The 26,043-nt window shown below is 41.3% G+C and overlaps 1 protein-coding gene across 1 annotated transcript in view; it reads right to left on the bottom strand.

Moving 5' to 3' along the window:
* Nucleotides 1–26,043, bottom strand: part of wnk1b (WNK lysine deficient protein kinase 1b) — a 98,245-nt gene that overhangs the window by 14,271 nt on the left and 57,931 nt on the right. Inside the window, exons 6-26 of the mRNA XM_085375867.1 lie at nucleotides 22,616–22,704; nucleotides 21,703–21,842; nucleotides 21,430–21,509; nucleotides 20,986–21,186; nucleotides 20,357–20,426; nucleotides 19,942–20,135; nucleotides 18,072–18,374; nucleotides 14,912–16,339; nucleotides 12,535–12,621; nucleotides 11,684–11,758; nucleotides 8,243–8,506; nucleotides 6,674–6,744; nucleotides 6,355–6,505; nucleotides 6,060–6,176; nucleotides 5,234–5,356; nucleotides 5,038–5,089; nucleotides 4,696–4,830; nucleotides 3,417–4,293; nucleotides 2,909–3,228; nucleotides 2,766–2,824; nucleotides 2,306–2,362 (exon numbers count right to left, since the gene is read on the bottom strand). Coding sequence (XP_085231993.1) covers nucleotides 2,306–2,362; nucleotides 2,766–2,824; nucleotides 2,909–3,228; nucleotides 3,417–4,293; nucleotides 4,696–4,830; nucleotides 5,038–5,089; nucleotides 5,234–5,356; nucleotides 6,060–6,176; nucleotides 6,355–6,505; nucleotides 6,674–6,744; nucleotides 8,243–8,506; nucleotides 11,684–11,758; nucleotides 12,535–12,621; nucleotides 14,912–16,339; nucleotides 18,072–18,374; nucleotides 19,942–20,135; nucleotides 20,357–20,426; nucleotides 20,986–21,186; nucleotides 21,430–21,509; nucleotides 21,703–21,842; nucleotides 22,616–22,704 — 4,893 coding nt within the window. The remainder of the gene's footprint in view (nucleotides 1–2,305; nucleotides 2,363–2,765; nucleotides 2,825–2,908; nucleotides 3,229–3,416; nucleotides 4,294–4,695; nucleotides 4,831–5,037; nucleotides 5,090–5,233; nucleotides 5,357–6,059; nucleotides 6,177–6,354; nucleotides 6,506–6,673; nucleotides 6,745–8,242; nucleotides 8,507–11,683; nucleotides 11,759–12,534; nucleotides 12,622–14,911; nucleotides 16,340–18,071; nucleotides 18,375–19,941; nucleotides 20,136–20,356; nucleotides 20,427–20,985; nucleotides 21,187–21,429; nucleotides 21,510–21,702; nucleotides 21,843–22,615; nucleotides 22,705–26,043) is intronic.

Here is a 26,043-nt window from a genome sequence, read left to right on the forward strand (position 1 = left end):
AAGCAACACCAAACTCCAAGCTCAGCTAAACTGATTAATTGTTTAGTGCTGCTCCGCTGTGAGATGGACTGCAGTCTTAGATCTGCAGGCAGGTTCTTGCTGAGTATCTGGTTCGCATTTGGCTTCCTTCTATTTTGCAGCTCGCTGCCTGGAAAACTAAGAATTGCATAATCAAGGCCATCTTTGTAATCACCGTTCATGTATGCACAATCTTGGACTTTTTTTTCAGTGCAATTATGTTTTTTAGTCTTTATTTTCTGCTTTTATGGTAATTTTGTTTTCAGGGATGGAATATTTGTTTTATATAGGTAAGCTGGTATTCTAATAGTAAAAGGAGACTGTTGTTTCTATCAGCAGCAATTCATATTTCCAAGCAAAGCTCAACTCTGGGACCTTGCTGCTTCTTTGCACTCATACATGGAAAGTTGGACATGACGAGAGCACCAGCAAAACCTCCCATATGGAACAGACAACAGATACGGCACACTGATTAAGTCAGACACAACATTAAAAAGGGCAGGTTTGCTGGAGAGGGTTTGCAGCGGTTTGCAGATTTACTACAACCTTTGGAAGGCTGAAGCAGTTTATATGGTGCAGCCTATATAAACTGCTTACCAATGATGTTACTGATGTGTAGCTGAGTCAGCTGAGCCATCGTCTGGTATGCAATGAGCTGGATCGCCCTTGTGTGTGATCTCATAGCCCACCTGAATATACACCATGCTCCATTCTCTTTGTCAAGGATTTTGTAACACTGTTTTATAGGGTGCAATATCATTGAAGTTTATTTTAAAAATCCTCTAGTCTAAATGAACGTTTCCAAGCAAACTGTAATTAAAATACTTCCAGTTATACCATCTGACTAAAAATGCAAACTAACCTCTGGTCCAACTGGATGCTTTAACCATCCTCAAAACTTGGCAAAGCATACAAATTAGGACCAGTTAAAGTCTAAAATTTGTCATTTTTAACACCGTTCCTCACCAAAAAAAAAAAAAAAAAAAAAAAAATCAGATTTCTCTCCTTCGCCAATGAACAATGTGATCCAGAAGCTGCGCAAAGCCATTCATTCTCGAGCAATTAAACTACAATTACAAAATAAATAATTAAAAACAAATCCCAAGTGAACTTCAACGACAGCAGGATTATCTTAATCAAACGAGACATGTCTCATCCAGGAGACTTACATAAGGGACGGGATGTTGTATCCGGGCAGATCAGATTGTTTTAGATGTCACATCTCTCTATTTATTCAATGTGCTTGTCTGGTTGAAAGGAAAGTCTATTTTTAAACTGAAGCATTCACGGTCTGGCAACTGAAATCAGTTCACTATCTGTCTGTCCTGAAGTCATTGGTGCTCAAACTGCTCACTGCTGCATTTGTCTGGCAAACTGTTTTAATCTGTTTGGTCATTCTCTTTGACCAGTGCTCCATGTGCTTCCCAGTCTTTATCTTAAAAGTCCACAGAGACTTTTTCGTCTTCTTCTTTCAGCAGCTTCCATTATGGATCGCCTGGCATCCACTTTAGTCACACCAACTCTCTGCGTGTCCTCTGTCCTCTCTCCCTACATTCATTTCCACCTTTTCGACCCTGCCTGCGCTCTCTTATTTCCCTCTGTTGTGCACTGTTTATTCTTCTGGATGGTTGACCCCATGTATTAAACACATACTCCTTGCAACTTCACCTTCCCACCTATTTCCCTCTCATTCACACACGTCTTCTGTCTCGTTTGTACTGATATTCACTCTTTTTCTCTCCAGCACATTCCTCCGCCTCTTCAGGCTCTCATCTACCTGCTCCCTACTTTCACTAAAGATCATCTCATCATCATCTGCAAACATCGTAGTCCACAGAGACTCCTGCCTTATCTCATTTGTCAACCAACCCACCTGACACTGCATTTATGTGCTTTTGACTTCTTTTTAAAGTAACACTGAAGTTAAATTACTCAATTGTTTAATGTAATTATTTCATTAGATTTCTTCTTTTTTTAAGTTTTACTGTCCTTGTAGGCTTTGTATCAGATGTATCATCTCTGCAGCTTTTTTATTTTGGGCCTTTAAGTGTCTCATCTTAGAGTTTTTCAAGATTGGCTGTAATAACGCTGCTGTTTCAGAGAGATGAATCATTTTAGCAGAATTTAGAAAGGGCAGAAAAAAAGCAGAAGCACAACTTATGCACAGCACAAATTAAATCCGATGAAGCTATTGCAAAAAGACATTACAAACACACTGAGCAGTCTATAAACAGTGTTGCACTGTTTCAGACACATCGGTCTTAAAAAATGATCCAAAAAAGAACACCTGTATTACACAAGGTCCAGGGAAGGGTGGCGGGAGTTCTGAAGGAGGAGAACTGGCCTAATCCCGGAGAAAGAGAAGTGATGAAAGCATGGGAGTGGGAGAAATGAGAAAGACAAGAGAAGAGATTTGTAGAGGAGATAACAAGAATAGTGTTTATGGTTAAGAATGTTACAAGGAATTTCCATGCCAGATGAGTTTTAAGGAAATTGGGGAGAAAAACTGTGGAAGACATACTAGGTGCGATCAAAAAAGATTTTGGTATTTCATTGATCGCAACTTGTGCAAATCTCCCAAAACTACATTATTTGTGACTTCCAAACAATTAAAAAAAATATGTAGTTAAAATTAGCTAACATGCACATGCTGTCTGACCACACGACACTTCATACTACAAAAAATTATTGAACTACATCTCAAAAAACCTTTAGTTTTAGAAAAAGTTTAGAATTATACAACTCACCGGTACTCTGGATAAGGGCGTTTTGGATGGAGTGGTCTGGCCTAATGAGACAGGGATGACTATAGAAAATGCAGAAAGCAACATTAAATAAAAAGAAGAGAAGATTTACCACCACTAAATAAAAAAGATTTAAATATTCCTACTAGACTGTGCAGGGGTGAAGACAGGCGTCCCAGGGCCCTGGATTGGAGCAGGGGATCCCAGTGATCCCAGCGCCAGGCTGGAAGGGGGTTGAGGAGGAATGGCTGACTGGCTGGAGCCAGATGCTGCGACAGACGTGGTGGAGGTGGAGCAAGGTCCTACTGGTGACGAGGTACCTGCCACAGCAGCCAGATCAGCAGCTACGATGTCTCCCTGGGTGGAAGGCACCCCGCCTCCGAGGTCCATGAAGAGAGAGCGCAGCTTCATTTCCAGAGCTTGGATGTCGTCTGGTTTGCACTGCGACTCAGAGGAGTGCTCACATCTGAAGGAGATCGGTGACAACAAGTCTCAGAAATAATCAGTATTTATGGGTAAACAAGTTAATAAGTAAGTAAGAATTCAAGAACTTTTCCACACAAAATATAGTCTAAAATTGACCATGTATGTGTGTGTGTGTATATATATGGATAGAAATAAAATAGAAATAAATACACAGTGACCACCTCTCACCTGGGCTCGCAGTCACTGTGGGCATGCGTCTGCCCAGCCAGGGCTGCTGTCTGAGGCTGAGAGTGCACCAAAGTTGGTTGGACTGTGGGGACATTTGTGGTCACCGGCAGAAGTCCTCCAGCGGACGATGAGGGAGTAGGAGCAGGGAGGGAGACAACAGAGGGCGCGAGCTGGGGACCTAGGATGGCAGTGGTGGGGATGACTGAGGAGGTCAGGGAAGGAGTTGGCAAGACTGATGAATGATCAGAGGAGACTTCACTGGCTATAAGAGATGAAGAGGGCGGGGAGGACACAAAAGGAATAGTGTGGGCTAGAGGAGGGGAGGTGAGCATTTGAGGGGGAACCACTGTTGGTAAAGTGGAAGGTACTGAAGCAGCACTGACAGAAGAAACTGTCTGGGACTGAGGGTGGCTGAAAGCCTGGGGCTGAGGCTGTGCTTGTACCTGTGTCTGGGGTTGTGAGACAGCCTGAGTTACTGGCTGTGGAAGTACCTGTGATTGAAGGATGCTTTGATTCACTGTTGTAGGGGGAGGAGAAGAGGAACAGGGAGGACTGAGATGGATGGCGGAAGGGGTCGAGGATACAGAAAGAGGAGGAAGAGAGGCATCCTGTGTTGTGTTTAAATTAGAAGGGACATGCCCAGCAGCGGCATCCACAGTGGGAGTGAGTGTGCTACTCTGTGAAGGGACAGAAGCTGCTGCAGGCTCCAGAAGTGGAGGATGGGTGGAGTGGATGGAGGGTGGGGCAGTGTTGGGCCCTGAATCAAGCTGATTTTGGTTCTGTCGGAGTTCAGAGAATGCTTGGTGTAAGCTGACTGCTCCTGTAGAATGGGACAAGCCCAAACCTTGACCTGGAGTCTGTGATGGAGGTGGAGAAACTGGAAGAGAAAAAGGAAACTATTTTAAGCCACCACATGATTATATGTAATTCCTAGCTCCACCCAGATTACACCGATTTATAGGTCACTGTAACCAAATTATTTAGAACACCCTACATAGTGTGCAGAGCCATTAAATTTGAAATTTCAGCCAGTGTACCACATACATAGTAAGCTATATTACACCTTATCAATTAAGAATCATGTTAAAAACATATCTAAAATCAACAAATTTGGGCAATTTTGGGCAAATTAGATCAGCACTGTCAGAAAATACAGTTAGAATGTTTCTGTTTCTTTTATTCAACTTCATGTGAATTCATGTGATAGAATGACAATTAAGGCCACTCAGGCAACACACGATCTCTACAGGTAATGCACGCAAATGCACACAATCCTTACCCGTCTCAACATGAGGTGCAAGAGAAGGAGAGGTGGGAAGCATTTGTTCCTTCAGCCTCGCCTCGGGTACAAGGCTGACGATAAATCTCCGACCTGCCGAGTGGACCACTTGTGCAGATGGACTGGGTGGGATGCCTAAAAAAGGCAGAAGAGTGAGACACGGCCTGGATATGTTATGACATGTTCTGTTGCAGGTTTTCAGGCTAAAAAAAAAGGTGTTTACAAAAGTGTATTTATTGATTTCCATTCAGAAGATCTGAAGGTCCTTGCCACTCAATAAACCTGGTCTCGGATTTATTTTATTTTAAGGCTTTTTCTTTCGTCTTTTTTTTTTTATTTTACCTTGCATGGGGGCAGATATTGCAGGATTCTGCTGTTGCGTGTCACCTGCCATCTGCAGATCGACAAGAGAGCATGCATTAAACAATGACAGTTGGTCTGTTAGAGGCAAAGGTAGAGATGACCAGTAAGTTTAGACACACCATAGACAGGCTATAAAAATTCAATAGCAGCAGCAGTGAATAAAATAAAGACTCACTGTTTTCTTTGTCTGGCTGTTGGCATCTCTTTCCAGACCCTTCTCATCAGCGTTCTCTATCACCTCTCTGACCTGTTCAATAAATGACTCTCTCTCGCTCTCCAGGATAAACTCACTCTCGACCTGCATGCACGTTGAAAAGGTCACGCTTAGTCACACGCTTATGAATTTGCAATATAATCAGTCACAAACAGCAATATTTCTTTATATAAGCCTTCTTCCTACATGAGTGTGAGGTAACATACGAGTAGTTTTGCCTTGTGTGAGAGTCTGATGAGAACTCTCCATGAAAGTGCAAGGACTAGAGCATGTACTTCAGTGGTTTTGGATGACGCAGAGCAGATAGCAGGCGCGCCGGCACGTAAAAACAATCCAGCCTTAATACAGAGCTATTAATAGGGATTTACAGACAGTATAACGTGAAGGTTGGATGGCTGAAGCTGACGAGCCAACATTCGCTCATATTCAAAGTAGTAACTGGTCAGCTGTGAGGAAATATTGTTTAATATCCACTCTGGTAACTGTGTGCTGTTGAAACATGCAATTCCACTGACGGGTCATACAAAGTACTATAGTCATTTTTAATTAGATTGCAACGTCAGAATTAAATTTATTTAATTAAAAAAGCTAATGACAAACTTGCTCTCCACGTGGGCTGTTTACATGTATGCAGTCTGCTCAAAAGTAATTGGTTAACAGAACTTAGACTATACGAAATCCTTCAGAACTCAATTCATATACAGAATTTTAGAACAACTATAATTTGGAGCAAGTGGAAATGAATCAAAAACAGTGGATGTGAGTCGTTGTGTGATATTGTGTGCACCATGATCTGGGCAATTTCCTCAGGGTTGTCTCCATCCAAGTCAAACCTAAAGGTCACCATCTTCCTGTTGTGGGTCTCCAGCTGACACTCTGCTACCCTGTCTCCAAGGTTGGAGATCTACATGCAAGCACATCAAGAAATACATACACAGAAAGAAAAGATAATGAATGGAAATAAATAACTTTACTGTAAGTGACACATTTCTAACAACCATTAAATGGATACTTGGTGCAGTAGAAAACAGGGCCTGTTTTTAATTTTGACCTCACAGGACTTATCAGGTGTGCGCTATTACATTGAGAACATTGAGTTTCGCCTTGGTCGTCTTCTCATGGTGTGATCGACTTCGCACAGAACGTCTCTGGTGTCGCTTGGCCGAGCGCCCTTCATGACGACCTCCTCCTCCCTCGTTGCCGTCGCTCAAACCTGAAGTCTCAGAATGGCCACTGAGGTACAACATAAGCAAAACACAGTAAGAGAGAAAGACCTAAAAAGAGCACTGAGTGAGAGAAAGATGTCACAAAGCTAAAATGTCATTCAGAGAAATTGCCTTGATTTCAGGGAAGAGTAACTGTGTGTGTTTGTGTGTGTGTGTGTGTACATGCAAGTATTACCTCTCTATGAATGAGAGAACTTGAGGCGGCTGTAGCTGGGACTGAGGTAACTCTGAAGATTGTGAGGCAGGCTGAAACACACACATACACACAGATACATGCATGAAACTACGCATGACACACACGGGTGTGGTGTCACCACAAACATCAGGAACACTGAAGGGAAGGAAAAATAGCAGGAAGTTATAACAATTAATGCGGGTGTAAAAACAGAAGCAAATGCTAGCTAGATTATAAGAAAAGTAATTTTCAGAAGTTCAAGTAAATCCTGAGAATGTCAAAAACAGAATATGGAACAAGGATGGAATAAACTGTATCCTTTAAATTAGAACTTTATTCAAACTTGTGAAAAACCAAGTCCACACTTACACCTTTCAAAGAAATGATGAGGTTAAGTAGCAGCCAGGTGCTGCTAATCAAATGGACTTGATGAACTGATCATCAGCCAGTGTTCATCTGGAGCATTCAGGTGTCCCACTACCTCCACCCTCCCACCCCCAAGAACAGCCGGTGCAACGCTCAGAGAAACTGCGAATTACCCAACCCACATCTCAGACTCTACGGGCCTCAGTTAGCATGTTAAATTCTAAAGTTCATGACAGTACAACTAGAAAGTGACCGAGTATGGAGTACACAGTCTCTTCTCTTTAAAAAGAACATGGCAGCACAGCTTAGGTTTTCAAAGCCACATCTGAACAAACCACAAGACGTGTGGAGCAATGTTCATGGACAGCCAAGAGCAAAGTAGTGATGTTTGACCGTAATTCACAGCACCACGTATAGAGAAAAGCAAACACAGCATATCAACTGTCAAGCACGGCAGTGGAGACGTGACGATTTTGCACACCATGAACTCCTTTGTGTACCAAAGTTGCTAAAGTCAAATCTGAGGCCATCTGTCCCACACCTAAAGCTCGGCCAAAGTTGTATCATGCAACAAGACAATGATGTCACAGCAAATCAGCAATTCTGAGTGGCTGAGAAAGAATCAAGCTGCAGCAATGACCCATTCAAAGTCCAGACCCCAGCCTGACTGAGATGCTGTGGCAGGACTTTAAGAAAGCTGTGCATAAACAAACGCCTCAATGAACCGAACCAATATGAACCAAGAAGAGTTACTGATCAGTTCCACAGGACATTATATTTATTTTTAAACTAATCAAAAAATTTGGTTTTGCAGGTTCAACATGTTTTTTCTATTTTTTTAACTCACTCCACCAACAAGATGCGTAAGTTTTTCCAGCAATTATTAACTGACTGTATATTGTTACACTTAAACCCACAAAAGGCAATTAAAACAACACAAAACTGTAGCTGTGCATTTCCATTTCTTACTCGCAAAACTTTAACAAACAGAATTATCATATAACAATACTCCAGGATGTGCATTTCAGATTAAAAAACAAGAACTTCGTAACATCTTTGTGAGGTCCTATCAGTAGAAAGTGTGATGGTGGTTAAAAAAAAAAAAAAAAAAAAAACTTCATGCATGAGTTCCAAGATTTTTTAAATTTGGGAAAATTCTCATTTCATTCACTTTTGGTGGGTTCGACCATCTATAACCAGTACCTGAGGGGGGGCTTCCATGGGGGTATCAGGCGGGGCGCTGACTACACTGATGATTGGCACCACCGTGGCCAAAGCCTGAGGCACAGATGTGGGTACGGGAGTAGGAGGAGGAGGGGAAACAATAGTAGGCACCACCCCAACAGGGACTGGCAGAGGAGAGGGAGGGGGAGCCATGGCCGCGCTTGGCTTTGTGACGGCAATAGACAGCAACGGAGAAGGAAGGGTCACCAAAGGAACGGTAGAGATAGGTGGAGTTACACCAGGCTGAGAAGGAAGGAGGAACAGAGGGAAAGAGAAAAGAAAGGAGAAAAGAGAAAGAAGAAGATAAGGAAGAGGAGATGAGAAAAGGACGGGAGCAAAGTCACGAGGGGATAAGGAAGTAGAAAAACCCAGCCAGGGATCAGACATGACAAGCATGGACAGACTGAATCTGGGTCTTTACTGGTCTCCATGATAAATCATGTTAAAATAAAGACGTCAAAGGAGCGAGTCATCCACAGTTCCAACACATTACTGACATGTTTCACACCCTTAACAAAAACTTAACCAAGCAAGACAACAGGACCGTACATCAAGCCTGTTAGTAAGGACATACCAAGCTCTGAAACCAAACAACACACACTGTGTGACAGAACAGCTGGGTGATACACACACCACTGGAAGACCATGCAACAACAGAGCAAACCCTACAGACAACGTGCAATACGGCTTTACAATGTAGATGGGCAACACTCTCAACACCACATCACAAATGGGAAAAGAAGGCTAAAAACCTTCAAGAGTCAAGATATGGAAACACTGTAAACGAAAACAGCTTTCTATTTTTAGTCTTCAAGATCCAACGTCCTGAATAAATATTATTACCTACTGCTTGGTGTCGTGTGTTATAAAAGAAATACATACAGTAACAATAAAAACTGCATGTTTGCAGAAATGGTGAAAAGAAAACTTAACAGCTAAAGAAACAAAACCGAAAATATTGCTTAATATTTGAATCATCGGCTGTCTTTTACTCAAAGATTCAATCTACACGTTTAGAAAAACACATTTTTAATCGTTTACAGCAAGGCAAAGATACTACATTCATTTTTATATACAAAAAAATATCAATCAAGTTGGTTAATGGTGTGTTTAAGTGGCCAATCTCACTGTTTGAAACAATGAAAATTATACTAAAAGGTTTAAAAATAAAAAAAATGCAAGTCATGAAATCATTACTGTAAAACTAAAAGACTAAAATATCCGTGCAATGAAATTTAAATTCCATATTTTGTCTTTAAATCGGACGTGACGTGTTACTCTTTATAATTCTTTAATATATAATTTGTTAGATAGTGAATCAATTTTTGTAGTTTTGCACAGATCCACAGTTAAAATCAAATAATCGAAATGTAATTCAAGTGCAGACTTTCTGCTTTATCCAAGGGGTTAAATACTGTATTAGTTGTGTAGTAATTATAACCACTTTATACACCGTCCCTGATGTCCAGAGGCTAAAAATAACCAGATGATGGACTGACAAACAGTTTCATGGCCAGGAGAGACCTGTTTCATTATCATGATAAATAAAGGAGACATAATATCTGGAGTGGATACAGCATCCCAAAAAGATGTCAGTGTAAATGAAGGAAGAAATAAAGACTAGTAGAGGCTCAAAAGCTCAAATAAACCTTTCAGAGAGACAAAACTTTACCACCCTGTGCATTCTGTAAAAAAATAAATGCACTGATGACCTCAGCAACACCAAAAGGCCTGAAGGTGCATGATGACAGAGTTTATGATCCTTAAAAAAAAAAAACACTCTCAAAGTGCCGGACGTATCAGGTCTACAATCAGGTGGTTGCTTCATGAATGGAAACACAAAGGCTTCAGACAGGTGCAAACCACTGATTTCACCTCAAGAACAAGAAGGCCTGATGAGGACTTTGGCAGAAAACATCTCAAAGAGTCTTCACAGTTGTGGAAAAGAAAATCTTCGGACAGATGAACTCAATATAACTTGTACTAAAACGATGCCCATGGGCTCTAGTGTTAAGGTCATCGACTTCAAAGACAATCAATTCTAATATTTAAAATTATGTCCGTTTGTCCAATTACTTTTGAGCATCTGAAAATCAGGGCTTGTGTATAAAAATAGCTAAAATTCCTAAACAGTTAATGCAAAATTGTTGTTAAACCCCTTAAATCAAAGCTAAAAGTCTGCACTTCAATCACGTGTCGACTGCTTTACTTAAAACGCACTGCAGTGGAGTACAGAGAAGAAAAAAAAAAACACTCTTTTTCCAACAAAATATTGACTTAGCCTTAATACCAAACTAAATACTGGACTATTACTGGAAATACTGCCCATCTCCATTTCCGTGCTCATGTGTTTGTTGTCCATGCTTTTACTAAGGTGGTCAGTGAGAGCATGTGGGGTAAACAAAGATGCACTGTCAGGAGAATACACAGCTCTACTCAAAAGGTCTATGTTCTGTTCAAAGGATTCAGTTAATACATCACAGTTTCACGTGAGGACAGAGACAAACAGGCACAGCCACTTACAGTACAACAAACTACAGTGTCAATTACGACGATACCTGAGACAGAGCTAGCTGAGCAACTTGGTACAGAAGATAAAGGTGCTCTAAACTGGGAGATGGACTTAAGTCACAAAACTAAACACGCAACCACACGGCGTACCACACAAACACAATGATATACAAGTGGATACGTAAAAACACGTAAAAACAAACCCGGTGGTAAACACAGGCAGCATGCCCACGAGCAAGCCAGAAAATGGAAAGAAAAACAGAAGAAAAGTGAAGAAAGCAGAACATGCAACAAGACAAAATAACTCAGAAACAGCAGGTGGAATGCCTAACTACATATCCACAGATGCGTATGTGCATTTGTCTCTGGGTATTCGGGTACAGAAGTGAGGAAATACTAATGGCAACTTTTACTCTAGCCCTGAGGTGAAATAACAGACACTGTTATGAATTGTGTGAATTGTGAATGAATTGCGTTTAGCAGATTTGTTTCAGATTAGAATTTAAAATGTGGGCGAGCAGTTGCATTATATGCATAAGTGTGTAAATAACTAAAGATAAATGCAGATATACGAGCCATCAGGCACCTTTAAAAAGACCTATCACCACCCACATGTACAATTAGGAACACTTCAATCTAAGCCAATCCAGTATGCCATAATAACCCACAATCACTTTACTGTTAAAAAGTTAAACTATCAACTTTCTAGAAATGTCAACAAAAATAAAAACTTAAAATTTACATTTATGGAAATGCTGCTTTAGTGGATTGGGTTAGGTTACACAGTGTTAATATATAAATGAATGTATATTTAAATACTCAATCTAGAATAGAATCTCTTTGAAAAGAAAGAGTCCTAGCTAAAAACACATATAGATATATATTTAACAAATACAACTATAACTGTACCTGTGCAGGTGACTGTGGCAGAGGTGTGTGTGTGGGGCTTTGAAGTGATGTGCTACTCTGGCTAGATGAGGCAACCTGGAGAGGGACAAACAGAGAAACGTGGGTGAGAGAAAACAGTGTAGATCAGGGGTGTCCAACTCCAGTCCTCGAGAGCTACTGTCCTGCAGCTTCTAGATGCATCCGTGTCTCGACACACCTGAATCAAATCAATGGCTTGTTACCAGGCCTTTGCCAAACTTGATGGCATGCTGAAGAGGTAATCCAATTTGATTCAGCTGTGTTGGAGTAGGGATGCATCTAAAATCTGCAGGACAGTAGATCTCGAGGACTGGAGTTGGACTCCCCTGCTGTAGATATTTACATAAACAAAGATACTCTTTATGTGTTTGACACCGAACAAAATGGTTAATTTAGCAAACTGCCAAAAGATAATATGGCTGCATTCTGACAAAATAAGTGTTACAATAAAAATGTAAATGTGACCAAATTATAAAGGGTCATAATATAAATGAAATAATTGACTATAATTTATTGCTCAATCAAAGTTCAGTTCTTTGGACCCCACAGCGTACTGATTAACACATTGAAATTACTCCTGTAGTTGGGAGTAGTCCACTTTGAGCTACATTTGAGCCAACACAAAGAGCTGTGAGCAAGGCTTCACCTCCTCTAACTGACCTCACTAAACTGGGCCTCTTAACTGAAGCCCTGAGAGTTTTGCAGGTTGCCGCTCCAAATAAAGCTTGAGGTGATAAATTTCCACCTTTCTGTTCAAATCTAACTCCCAATAACTAATATGTAGGTGGCCAAAACACCGAGACTTGAAAATAATGCTAAAAACCAATGCCTACCTGTTGGGCAGTCCCAGAAAGTGGTGGCTGTGTGCTGGCAGGGACCAAAGCAGGTCCTGAAGTTGGCTGAGGGGAGGACACCTGAGTCTGCTGTTAAGAGTCAGATTTAGAGAAAGAAAGACAGAAAAATGGAAAGACAGGACCAGATGCAACGTCGTAGGACAAAACAATGGAGGATGGAGGAGAGAAATTGAGAGAGATTATGGACAAGAGAGAGTAAAAGAGAGAAAAAGACAATTAGAACATGTTTGTAGCTTTTGGATCCAACAGTATGCATGAGTACAAACACAAGGCAGTTCTGCTCTTCTCTAGCAATCATTTTTAATCTAGATCTTCCTCTTGTGTATGCACACATGCAAACAGACACGTATACTCTAATCCGACGACAGATATATGCACACTGATATCTAATGTATGCATATACGCAGCTTGTAGTATAGCATGTACAACAGTATGGGCACGGCACTGGGGTTAGGCAGGGTGTAAGTAGGATTTATTTAACATGCAGGTCAGGACCTAAGTCATTAACAGTGATGATAAAAAGGTGTTATATAGCCAACAGAGCACAGAGTAAAAATTGGAATACTCTCTATGAATTAACTAAGATGTTTTAAAACACTTGCTGCTTTTTCAGATTTCATCCTAACACCACATGTCCTGTTCATGGCCCTACCTCTGACTCTGACAGAAAGTCTGATTCACTTGAAATGATGCAGGCTTTCTTTTGAGTCAACTTATCATTTCAATTGTATATTTGATTTTCAATCCTTTGAATTTCATGATGGTCATCACCCTGACAGGCTCCTGTGTTCACTTAACGAATTCTTCAAATACTCTACAGTAGCACAGAGATGACTACAACCAATCCACTGATGACTGAACCCTTAGAAGGCCGGAAGCAACTGTATACTTGTCGTGAAGCTCATCCTGAGAAAATATGGGGAAAGCTTACGCAAGTACGGTACGTTGCACCAGACGTACGACTACCTAGCTTTCTCTAACATTACAGGGAGTAACACAAACACATAAGAGGTTGCACATACGCAATATTTAGTAAATAACGTTGCTAAAAAGATCAAGAACTTAATATAAATGAGATGGAAAAAAAGAGCTACTGATGGACGATGAAAAGGAAAATGAATAAAGGAAAGAAAGTAAACAAGAATGTCAGCGTTCTAAGGGTTTAAAGAATTTCAGCTGTGACCTTTGAACCCTGTGTAGGAAGTTGATTTTCATTGTGGGCAGGAAATGATAACATAATATGTTAAATTAAAGAACTGGCTCGAAGCCAAGCTCTTTAGCATTTACAACACAAATTGTGAAACACACAGATGAACGTCTCTCTGCATGGTTACATTGCTATTTTGTCTAAGCCTCCTTTAGTTTTGTTGTATGTTTCTGTGTGTTTAAGCATACAAATCAGCAAAGTCTTACAGCTTTATGTGAATTCAGACGTTGCGTTAAATGTCATAAAATGATATCAAATGTGCGCACGTCGACGTCTTAAAGATGCCTTTTTTAAAATGTACATCTAGATTATTCATCTTAACCATTAACCTTTAAACTCCAGATCAAACTGACTTTGGATTTGTATGGGCTAAAATTCAAGTATACTGTAGACACAGTATACCAGCACAAACACACATTTCTCATATACTTTCATATATGAACATACAGACAAAATATTACTTACTGATAACACCAAAAATTCACAACATAAACACAGAGAAGAAGGGAGCTTAGACTCGGCTCATAAAGCTTTTACACCACAGAGTGTCCCAAAGAGTCTTACTTTCAACGTAATTATCCATTTACTAAAAATAATGCCTCGAATGTTAAACTTAAAATTAAATGGTTCTGGTTTCATGTTTTTAACCAAAATATTTGAAAGAATCACCCCTTTTCCTTTAATGCTGTTGAAGAATGAAGAAACTACGAAGGCAGACTCTCTGTGGTGCTTGCACGACAGAAAAGGGGGGATTAAATCACAAAGACTACATGATGACATAAAGAAAAAAAAAAAATACCATAAATAAAATATGGAGGAAAAAAAACAACAGGGATTGGTGTAACAGACTCTGGGTCAGATTACCAATAAAATTCAATTTCTTTTGCTAGATTGCACAACATTGTTCCAATTATTTACTGGCTACGGGGTCCAAGAACAAGACTGTTAGAAGGATAATATATAAAAAAAAACTGCCAATCTGTGAGCTGTTAATAATTTATAATCAAAAGCAGAAAATACCATAATTTAGGAATTACAGTTTAACCATCAATCAAAACATTCTATGTAAAATTTTGGTATAAATTTCAAAATCTAAACTAGTAACTGACCCAGAGGTCTAGGTGTGGTTTCTAGTTCTAAACATTGTACCAGAGGGGGGTTAGCGGCCTGCATGGCCAGCAGTGACTCGTGGTATGTCATATCAGGTTGAGCTGGCACCATTCCCCCGTGCCGGGCCCAGGAGCTCTGGATCAGAGACTCCAGCTGATTTGATGACGACCCCCCAAGCGGGAGCTCGGACGATGGTGTGGTGGGCAGAAAGTTCTGCACTGAAGGCGGATGCCCCTGGGGATCTGCGTGAAGAACTCCCCCTGGTGAATCGTAAGGCGCAGTGGAGGACGAGCGAGGGATGGACTGAGCAGCTGAGGACTCGAAGGAAGGAGGAAGAGGTGGCGGAGGTGGTGACTGGAACTCTCCTGCATCAGAGGAGGTCAGAGAGTCGCTGGAAGGATCGGGACTTCTGTCTTTTACAGTCAAACCTGCGTGGTGAAGGAGGAGACTTCCCGGAGGTAAAGGGAGCTCCGGACTCACGTAAGAGTACAGCTCTTCTGTCACTGGCTGCAGACGACTATATGTGCCGGAGCCACTGGATCCCGTCCCAGGGCTGTCCTCTAGAGGGAGGTCCATAGAACTCCGTCTGGCCCGGTAAAGTCTGGATGCCAGGAGGCTTGGATCTCCAGCAGCGGCTGCAGCTGCAGCGGCTGCAGCTAAATGAAACTCAAAAACACTTCCGGTAGGTGGCGGGGCGTCGGCCATTACTGGAGGTGCAGAAATAGGAAAGGAGGATGAGGAAGCATGCTGTGGAGCATAGCATCCCTCGGATGATGAAGAAGACATAGAGCCAACCGTGGATGCACTCATGGGGGGTAAGGGTGGCGGTATTGGACTGTGTGCACTCATTCTTTGCAGGATATGAGGATGTAAGAACCCTGCTTGAGATGGAGGACCAGGATCAAAACCCAAACCAGCAGCTGCAGCTGCTGCCTGCCTCTGCTGATGGAAAAGCTGGTGTGCAGTCATTGGGTAGCCTCCATATGCCATTGCTTCATAATGGTCCAATAAGGCTGCTTGATTTAGATTGAGTCTCCTCACTGCTTCCTCGTGCTCTGCTCTCATGTCTTTGAACCCATAAAAACTTGGATCAGATTGTCCTGGGAGATGGAGGGGTTCCCCAACACCAAGTCTTTGAGCAGCTGCTGCAAAACCAGGATTAACCATGAAGAGAGAAGGAGCCTCAACACCCTCCATGCCAGAAAAAGGGTGGAGGCTGCTCCCGTAACGAGGGTAAGCAGGCTGAAAGTGTCGGGTATGCGCCTCGAGAATGGAAGTGCTCTTGCGTCTCTGAGTGTTGTAGGCCTTTGGAGGCCCAGTAGGAGGAGGTGAGAAGGAAATGGGACGCTCAGGGATAGAGGGGAAGAAAATAGTCGGGGGGTCTGGGAGAGTTGGAAGAGGGACGTTCCCTCCTGCTCCCCCTCCTGTGCTTGGTCCTCCGCTGAAAGGGTGTGGCATTGAATGCTGCTGTGACAGTGAGATACAATGGATTTAAGAATGACACTCAGAGAGAATGACACAGAACCACAGTAAAGGCCCAATGAAATGGAGAAAAAGAGCATAATTTCAAAGAACACCCCAAAATAAAAAGGGGGATGGGGGTAGTCACCTTCTACACTTAAAGGAAAATTATGTGGTTAAAAGCTGTTTAACAAAGTGAACCAAACTGGTAATGAAGAGATGGGAAACTGGTTACAATAGACAGATGAAATCACACACAGCTACAGCACAAAGACACAAGACAAGACAGAAAAGGACAGATATACACCATCACAGGTGGAGAGAAAGTGAGTTATAAAATGCAAAGAGAGGAAAGGTTGTCTCAAAGGTTGACATTATCCTAATGCATCTGCAATCAGGAAAATTGTGTTTTATTTCAAACATATCTCTGCAAAATGTTGACCTTTTAAGCAGCCAGCTGCCGCTTGCAAGGAAAGGTAGACTGCAACACTTTCCAGAAAGTGCAAATATCTTCTCACAGATTCTTCAACCATCACCTACGTCAGCGGTCCCCAAGCCTCGGGCCGCGAGAGCTGAGGCTCGGGTGTGAAATTTATGGTTTTCAGGGCTTTTATTGTTAACTCTGTTTCCCTAGGTCTTTTCCCGTGTTGTAGTTGTGCGTCTTATTTTGAAAGAAATGTTTACGCGTTACCATTGTGACCAGAGAGCATTCAGGGGCAGAGAGGAAAATCTCCTCCTGAAATGCGCCAACTCTCAATGCTGTTGGTGCATTTAAGGAGGACGCTGCTAATAAAGTTACAAAATTACACGGCGAATATGCGTTTATTATTACATTTACAAAATACCACAGTTTTTGTCTTGGTCGTATCATTTAATTTTGTTGTATTTATCCGTGACACCTTAAAGGCCGGTCTGTGAAAATATTGTCTGACATTGAACCAGTCCGTGGCGGAAAAAAGGTTGGGGACCGCTGACCTACGTCACATCTTCGCTGTCTCTGCATGTTATGGGAACATCCTGCATTGTTTTTATACCAAATTGCTGTAAAGTAACCAGTTTTCCTGATTCAGGATGCACATTTTATTAGAGCATTTGACTACAGAGCAGGGTTAAAGTAAAGTGCAATCACTGCGTATTTAATAGGACTATGCGGTGGCCAGTGGAGGCCGAGAGAGTTTTATAGAGACGTATGTCTAGAATCAAAGACTCACAAAAGAGTCTGAAAATCTAAATGGAAAAAAAAGTGAGCACGTAATACACGTATTTTTGTGTAACAGGCTTGCTACACTAACCCTTACAGGAAGTTTGAGAACTTAAGTAGCGCTAATCTAAGCATACTACATCTAGTTCATGTAAAGTATCCTTTATGCCAGCTGTTGTTCTTCTAACTCACCATTTTAACTTTTACTGAATTTCTCTGAAGCAATGAGCTTTTATATTTTCTATATTTAATAGTGCAAATGTACATTTCTTATCCTGGTTGCTTAAACCAGAAAAATGTTCAAATCGTAACCAAGAAAAATAATCAGCACTGAAACAAACTGCATCAGTTAGTAATATGTACATGGTGTCATATTGTGTTTCCATATGCAGCATCACTTGGAACTTTTCAATAATGCAATTTTGCATTTTTATAAATCTTTCATTTCAGACTCAATGTGGCCCATGTCCATCATCTTTTTCTCTCTCGTCCTCTTTGGTTCCACCACTATGGCCCAATTATCTCTTTAGAACCTACAGGGGTTGAGAACAGGGCAGGTAGGCTGGCCCGCCGCTGCCTGGCCCTGGGCTGAGACGAGGCAGAGTGAAGGGGCAGGACTGTCTCCAGGGCCTTGGAGAGGCACCTAGTGAATGTGTCCCTCTCTGATGTGAGAGGTGTGCATGATGAGGCAGTGGTGTAAGGGGACGAGGAGGACAGGTCTGGAGGTGTGGCGGGCTGTTTTGGAGGAACAACCAGGGGCGGAGGAACGTGAGAAAAGGAGTAGGAGGAAGGGGGAACGCAAACAGACATGCTACGACATCGACGGTGGTGCGACACAGGCTGCAGGCCAGGGAGGGTTGATGGAAGAGGGAGTGACCAACATGAAAAACAAACACAAAAAGGAAAAAAAAGCAGGAGAAAAGGTACTTAAACACAGATCGCAGCAGTTATAGCGAAACTTAAAATAAAAACCAAATCATACCATAAATAAAAGCCACAGTTTTACAGTTTTTACATCATCGAAAAAACCCCCAACAAAACAATTACAGTTATTTTGTGAGCGAAAATGTTTCAGATTTATAAACAACAGGTTTCTCAATGGAGCTAATCATTTGCAAGTCATCTATCATACCGTTAAAAGTGTCCAGTTTCACAAATATCACAAAGACACAAAAATAAACTGTAAATTAAAGAAACAGAAAAAAATATGTCAGACTTCAAATAGAACAAAGAATGATTTTTCAAAATAACTCATTAGGACCTCATTTGATGTTAGAAACAAGCCAGTCTGTCTATTTCACCACCTCCAAAAATTGGCTTTGATGAGAAAATAAGCTTCCTGAGTAATTCAGTTGCAGTTCAAAGAAAGCCTTGAAAGGACATTATTTAGTTATATAGTCAATCGGTGTACATCTAGGTGAACAACAGCAGTCTCAGTCTGTGTGGATGCTGGTAATTTAGAAGTCAGATGAGGGCATAGAAACCAGAAGTCATCGCGTGTAATGGCGAAAATTAAAATTAAAACGTTCACCTCTCCATTACCACTACTTTTAACAAGAAATGTGATTCATACGCTCCAGATATAAATAAGTCAACCTAGATCTAAATCTTGGCCACTAAGAGAAAGCGCATAAAACTATGTCAGGTCCTTGAGAAAAAATATCTAATGCATTGTAAATAAATAATGACCTGCGAGTGATCTCAACATGTTCCTGTTTGACGTGTGTCCAAACAGATGTGCCCGACTATGAATGAATAAAACAAATGAAATACACCAAACAGAAAGAAATAACAGAATGACCGCAAAAATGAAATTTATAACTGTAAAGGAAAAAATATATAGAGACACAAGGACAGGAAAGCAGGGTTTAAAGACAGAGAAGAAAGGTGGTAACTGTCTGATAATGAGAGATGCTTTTTTTGGAATAAAGAGAGTACTCACCGACATCCAAGGTACAGATGATGACATATGGTACTACGCTGGTAGTACAGACATAATACGTCTGACTATGTTTGACCTTACTGATGGATTAAAGTGGCTGAAATATTATAACTGCCATAATGGGTTAAATGTTGAAGGCTGCATGCCTCAGTGAAGAATAAGTCAAATCAGTGCCTTGTGTTATTTATCTTCCTGAAGTGTAATAAAGTTACCATCTTCAAGTAAAAGCCAATTAACTGCATTCTTTTATTTTTATAAATACAGGCGGCTGAAATTCCCCACACCATTTCGAAACACCGCAAAATTCATTCCAACTCACTCCCACTCCAACACATGAAGCAGCGCTCACTGCAAACTGACGAGTCATGTTTAATCACATCCGTGAGCATCGAGAACATTCTAACCGTCACCGATGTGGCATGACTGTCACGTGTAGTGACTCATTTGAATGAAAGCTCCACTTACCATTGGCTGCAGCGGCTGGGCGTAGCCCGGGTGCTGCTGTGGGGTAGCGGAGGGGGTGGGGGGATAGGGGGTCTGGGGCTGGGAAGGAGGCTGGCTAGAAGGGGGGCAGCTGTACGACATGGTCAGCTGACCCAGGTGGGGGGAGTCTGAGGAGAAAACAGAGGAACCCTGGCCACTGTCCACGCCTCCTTCAGCTGACAGGGACACAAAAACAGACTTTTTACTGGAGTAAACTTTTCTAATGCCCGACTCTAAATACTGTATCGAATTTGAAAAGTGGGCCAAGAATGGCTGCTTCTGATTTGAAGGAATACATTTAAACTTGATGCTAGAAAACCTTCCTGGCCTTGGTGGGCAAATATAACAATTGTTGAAATCGACTATTTAGACTAGACCTCCTTATCTGGGTACTTACATGTGTGTGAGATGCTCGCCTGCTGATAGAGAAGCTGGTGCTGCTCCACTTCGGTCTCCTCGGTCTCTGCCTGCAGACAAGCATGCACAGGAGAGGGTCAAACTGAAGCAAAATAAGAATAAAACTCCTATTTCTCTGACCCTAATGTAAAAAAATGACTCCACCATATGATAGGAAGAGCAAGCAGTGGATAGACATGACTGATATGCTTACATGTTGGAAAAACAGGGCTTTAAGTAACTGACTAAAAAGTGAAAAACCTAACATACCAGATCTCAGTGTGCTCTTGTAGGAGGATGTGCCACCTTCAAATGTTTGATAGTAAGTCCCAATCCTTACTGTGAACTGCTCTTCGAGACTCTTTTGGTTGGTTGTAATCATTTGAAAAGAAAAAAAAAAAACACTTGCGGCTGCCAGTGGTACCCCTCAGCCTCCTGGTAGATACACCTATCTACCTACATGTCCTAATTCTTGAGCTTGTGCAGTAGATGGCTAAGTAATTGTTTTCATTACAAACCTTAAAAAGAATACTAAACTGCACCAAAATCAGTCTGCTGGTTCAATAGACTTATTAAAGTGCTTTTTAACTTAGACACCAAACTAATGCGATGCCCGTCAGTCCGACAGACCTGTGTGTGTGAAGCTTTGTGTGTATCGTGTTGTTGCTGTTGCTGTTGCTGCTGCTGTTGTTCTGCCTCCAGCTTCCTCTTCTCCTGTTCCTCTCGTACCAGCTGCCTCTGCTCTCGCTTCCTCCGGATCAGAGACACGCGGTCCTTGATGGCCTTGGCCATGGTCTTATGGTCAGCCTCAGCAACATAGCCAGACTCAACCTGCGGGATTGAAGAGAAGTCACTCAGAGACACAAAAAAAAAAAGGCACAACTCCATTTAACGCCATTCATCATTCCTATATGAATGAATGTCCCATTTCCATCTCTCATTACAATATATTTCTTTCCTCATTCCCATATATCTCCTCTGTCCTTCCTAAATCCATCATTTTCTCCCTCTGACATCCATTATTCCACAATGAATAGAGTAATAAATGGATTTGTTCCTATTCACTGTACTCACCATTTCTTGGGCCACATCTTCGGGGACGTCCTTGTTCAGGTCAAAGGAGAACTCGATGGCTTCGTTGTCTTTGTATTTTCCTGCAAACATGTTAAAAATTGCCAATCAGGCAATTACCTATAGTATTAATGTACTGTTACTGGTTGCCCAACAAAACATGCGCTTTGGTTTTTGACCAGTTTAATATATCTGAACACATATGACAAATAGAGTCAGATTTTGTCCTGTGATGTGAATAATGGCATCATCAATAATGATAAAATCATGCCTTACCTTTGAGCTTCTTCACGTCTTCTATCCTGAGCCACAGTTTAATAGCGATCATTTCTCCATCGTCCTCTTCTGCCAGTTCAACCCTGACCCCTGTTTCCTCCTGGAAGAAGGCATGGTTCAACAGGATCTTTATGGCATACCTAGAGAAACAAGGCGAGATGGATCAAGCTCAGTACAATATATTCACTGGAGATTCAACAGGAAAGTTATACCATAAATGAGAGTGAACTGGAATTATTTCTAGATACCACTTGATATCAATTTATTCAAGACCTGCAATCCCTTGTGAGCTGATCCCTAACTCATGAGCTAAGAGGAAAGACAAGATATTTGAATAATCTTCTGGGAATCGTAACATGCTGACGACATGTTGTCCTTAGATAGCTTTGAAAATTGTGCAATCACTTTTGGAGCCTCCAAATGTTTCTTGGGAAAAGAAAAGTAGTTTAAAAAAACATCAGCAATGCTAAAAATGGTTATTGGTTTCCAAGAAAAATATGAAAAAGATACAGTAACTGAATCTGGATAATTTGGAGAAAGAAGATTTGGAGAAAAAAAAGAAGATCGAGTATGAGAGTGAGGGGTAAAGTTGCTTTGGTTAAGCTTGTGAAGCAGAAGACGAGAGACTGTGGTAAAAGTGTTGGCAGGCAAACAGCACGTGGAGAGAAAACAGAGCACTTCTTAATTTCTAACCAAGAAGGCATGAGTTTTTAAAAAAACGTAACCTTTTTTTTTTTAGAGGAGGTTTAACGGATCAATCTGTCTACCCATGAAGAGACTAAATAACAATGGAATCGATTAAATAAGGCCATTTTAATTGTTGAGTTTGCAAACATGCAAACATCCACAGCCCAAGAAATCACACCAAGCCCTGATACACATTTAGCATCAATGGTTTTTGTCTGTGACTCACCTCTCATCCTTGTTAGTTCTGATGCAGCAGTCGATAATTTCTTTCACCTCGGGAATGGCTACCTTGTCAAAGCTGGCAGGCTTCACTCCCTGCAAAGCGAAAATAGAAGAGCAGTGAAGGGAAGGAACCTTTCAGAGAAGTCAAACAAGCACACACATAAAGGATAAAAAGAGCATTGTGTGATTTTAGGCTGTCCCAGACAAATCATGACCAGTGTGACTATATCTTTGGCAGTGGCTCCTGCAAGCAGTTCAAAACTGGTTACTAGAACAATTTTTCCATTAAACAGCCTGACTGGAAAAATTCTGACTGTGCCAGAAATTTAGAGTGACCACTTCTCAACATGATATCTGTTGCTACTTACATATATATATATATACTTACCAACCAAAGCATATAATGACACGGTGATCAATGTAAAATCAATTCAAAAGATGTTATAATCATATAGCTAGATCCATGAAATACCAATGTCCTACCCTGTTTGTTACGTCTCAGTTCCTAAGAATGCTAAGGTTACATGTGTAGTAGGCACCTTTAAACTCTTTCCTTAAATAGATGAGATTTACCATAAAGTTGGCATATTTATTCATTTTAGATACAGAATGACAATTAAATGCAAAACCTAAACACCAGATCCCCATATTGAGGTGATCTGGCAGCTCTGTAACACCCTCACTTTTGACTGAAATTCAGTTGCACAGGTCTCTGCAATCAATCTCAGACAGATTGTTGAAGGTTTGCAAATAAGTGCTGTTGAACTTATAAACACAAACAGAATACATACACATTGCAATCAGTCTGAGTAAATCTGTGCCGATGAGCACAACTCATCTTTGATGTGTTTCTTTGGAACAGGGCACTCAGCTCAGCTCAAGGTTGTATTGTGGTTTCATTCCTATACAAAAGCAAGGCTGCCAAGCGCCTGTGTCATTTTGCAGTTAAATCCCTGTCGTGCACAACTTTGTCACTTTTTCTATTGGAATTTCTGTTCAGGAAGGACTCTGAATCCAAGTAGTTAATGTGAATTTCTGTTTATGCAAAGCTCAACAGATAAATAAATGCAGTATTATCAGAAACAGGCTGCATGTAACTGAAAATTGACCACATTCAATCACAAACTGATAGCGGACTGGTTGCAGACTGACTGCGAGTGGTTCCAGAACTGGTCCCTGTCTTCAAAGCTCATCATTTCAAAGGCTTATTACACAAGGTCACAATTATTTTGGTTGTGCCACATCTCCAACCACTTCTTTCCCTTGCACGTCTTTAGCAATTAAGTAAGCAGTCACTACAAATCACACGGTTGTTTTTAGCTTATGATGAAAAATTTCAATCCTGATGGGAGGGGTGTCTTTAATGTCTCCATCCAAAGGTAATGAGGCACCACTGAATGGTTTGGGGAGAAAATTATGCTGTGACATTTAAAGTCATCAGATCTCAACTTAACTGAACACTGAAGGAAGCGTTCGGATCAATGTGAATAGTTTAAATTGGGCTGAGAAAGCGCTATTGTGTTGTCTCTGTGCATTTTGGTGAATGATCAAAGTATTACTGCATTATCAGCCCTGCACTACTTATACTCAATTGAGGGTTAGGGTTTAAACAGCTGACAGACAAGAGGTTCTGAACTGTGAGATTGAGTAATAGTTTGACCCAGGGTTAAATTCCACATAAATCCAGTTGTCCCATCAGGTATAAATAATGAAGTGGAGCCTTTCAGAGCCAATTAAGAGCACATCAACAGAACAAATCAGCAGGAACCCAAAGGGCAGCCCCCTCCAAGGCCTAGCAAACACTGGGAATGACTCCCAAATTATTTGAAAAAAAGAACAGAGTTCAAAAAAGATTAAAAGAAAAAAATACACAAGACACAAACAGTGGAAAATAGATGTTAGCGTGACAGGACACAGGTTTTACAGAGTAAGAGATTTTTCAGCACTTGGAAGTAACTGCAGCAGGAACAAGGGACGCCTGAAATCCCATCTAGTTTAAGCCACACGGCATAGCAGAAAGCATCCTAATGAGCTGGACTTTTGTTCAAATCCATTTTATACTACAGAGAAACAAAACAGACTGAAGCAACCACAGACAAGAAAGTCTTGCATGTTCAGTCTTGCATCTCCTAGGTGCCCATCTGAAAAGCAGTTATTAAAAATATGCAACTGGCTGGTAAAACAATCAGTCGAGCAAATCTCAAACTGCACAGAAGCAAGAAAAACACATTCAGAACAGCAGGAAGAAGATCAGAGAGAAAGAACAAAACTTTTTTTTTATCACTTACCAAGAAAGTAGTCAAAGAAATGTGACTGACTGATGCGTTTGGAAAAACAAAGAGTTTTAGGCTACTCTGTTTGACTAACACACAAACCAGCAAATGACCACTTCTTTCTGCTCTCCCAGCTTCCTTTCCTCCTTTCTTTTGTTTCTTGGCATGTTTCTCTCCTGCTACCCCACCAGTTCACCATTACATAACAACCCTATCTCTCTCCTTCTCCCCATCACGCACACACACACACACACACACACACACACACACTCTGAGATTCCAGGGCCAAACAAAGTTAGGACTGACGGGGGACGTAATGCTATTAAGCCTGACAGAAGAAGAAGAAGGGGAGAGGGATGGAGAGAAAGCTAGATTTTAGTTTAATAAGGCTGATTGGAGGCAAGGAATGTTCCAGGATGAGAAGGACAACGAAGCATGTCAGCAACACAATTTGTCAAGCTATAAGAAGCTAAGCCATAAAGCATACCCAACACATCTTCCTGCCAGTGACGCACAAATCATACAAAGAGCCTTTTTTAATTTCTAGAAAAGAACCAATTAACAGAATTTCCTGCCAAACTTTTTAAAAGTGGAAATGTGATCCTTATTTGTCTTTTCTTATATAATATACGCTACTGTTAACATGATAGATGCTTTTTGGGAAATGTTGAGAGGAGCATCTGAGGCTGCTCTAAATATTCTGTTTTAGGCTCTTGGCTCAATGTGATGTCAGTGAGAGGATGCGAGCAACAGGGTCATCTCAGCACACAGCTCTGGCTGCAAGAAGAGCCGGTGGTGTTCGAATCTTTTGTTTGGGAGGGGAAGTAAATGCAAAGGCAGAGGAGCAACTGGAGCTACTGAAGCAGCTTGCTGCAGACAGCAGACAATGAAATAACATCTGGTTACAAGAGGTAGTGAGTTGAGTTTCTCTCCGTCTGTTTTAGCTAAAACATATCAGGGGTTAACTAACTCATGACCAGGGTCTACAGGGGGAGAAATGGAGGATGGAGAGCTGGTTGCATGGATTTGGCAGTGAAATGAAAGGAAGCAGCTGACCGAGGCACCCTGGCGTTGCCACTGTGTTGAGCGTGACAACAACTGACGTTAGCTATTTGGCCAGTTACGTCCAGTTCACGGGAAACAAGCAGAACAAAGCATC

This window comes from Diplotaxodon limnothrissa, linkage group LG17 (genome assembly GCF_057381915.1).
Source record: "Diplotaxodon limnothrissa isolate DT_005_m linkage group LG17, D_limnothrissa_male_GT1.1, whole genome shotgun sequence".
Taxonomy (NCBI): domain Eukaryota; kingdom Metazoa; phylum Chordata; class Actinopteri; order Cichliformes; family Cichlidae; genus Diplotaxodon; species Diplotaxodon limnothrissa.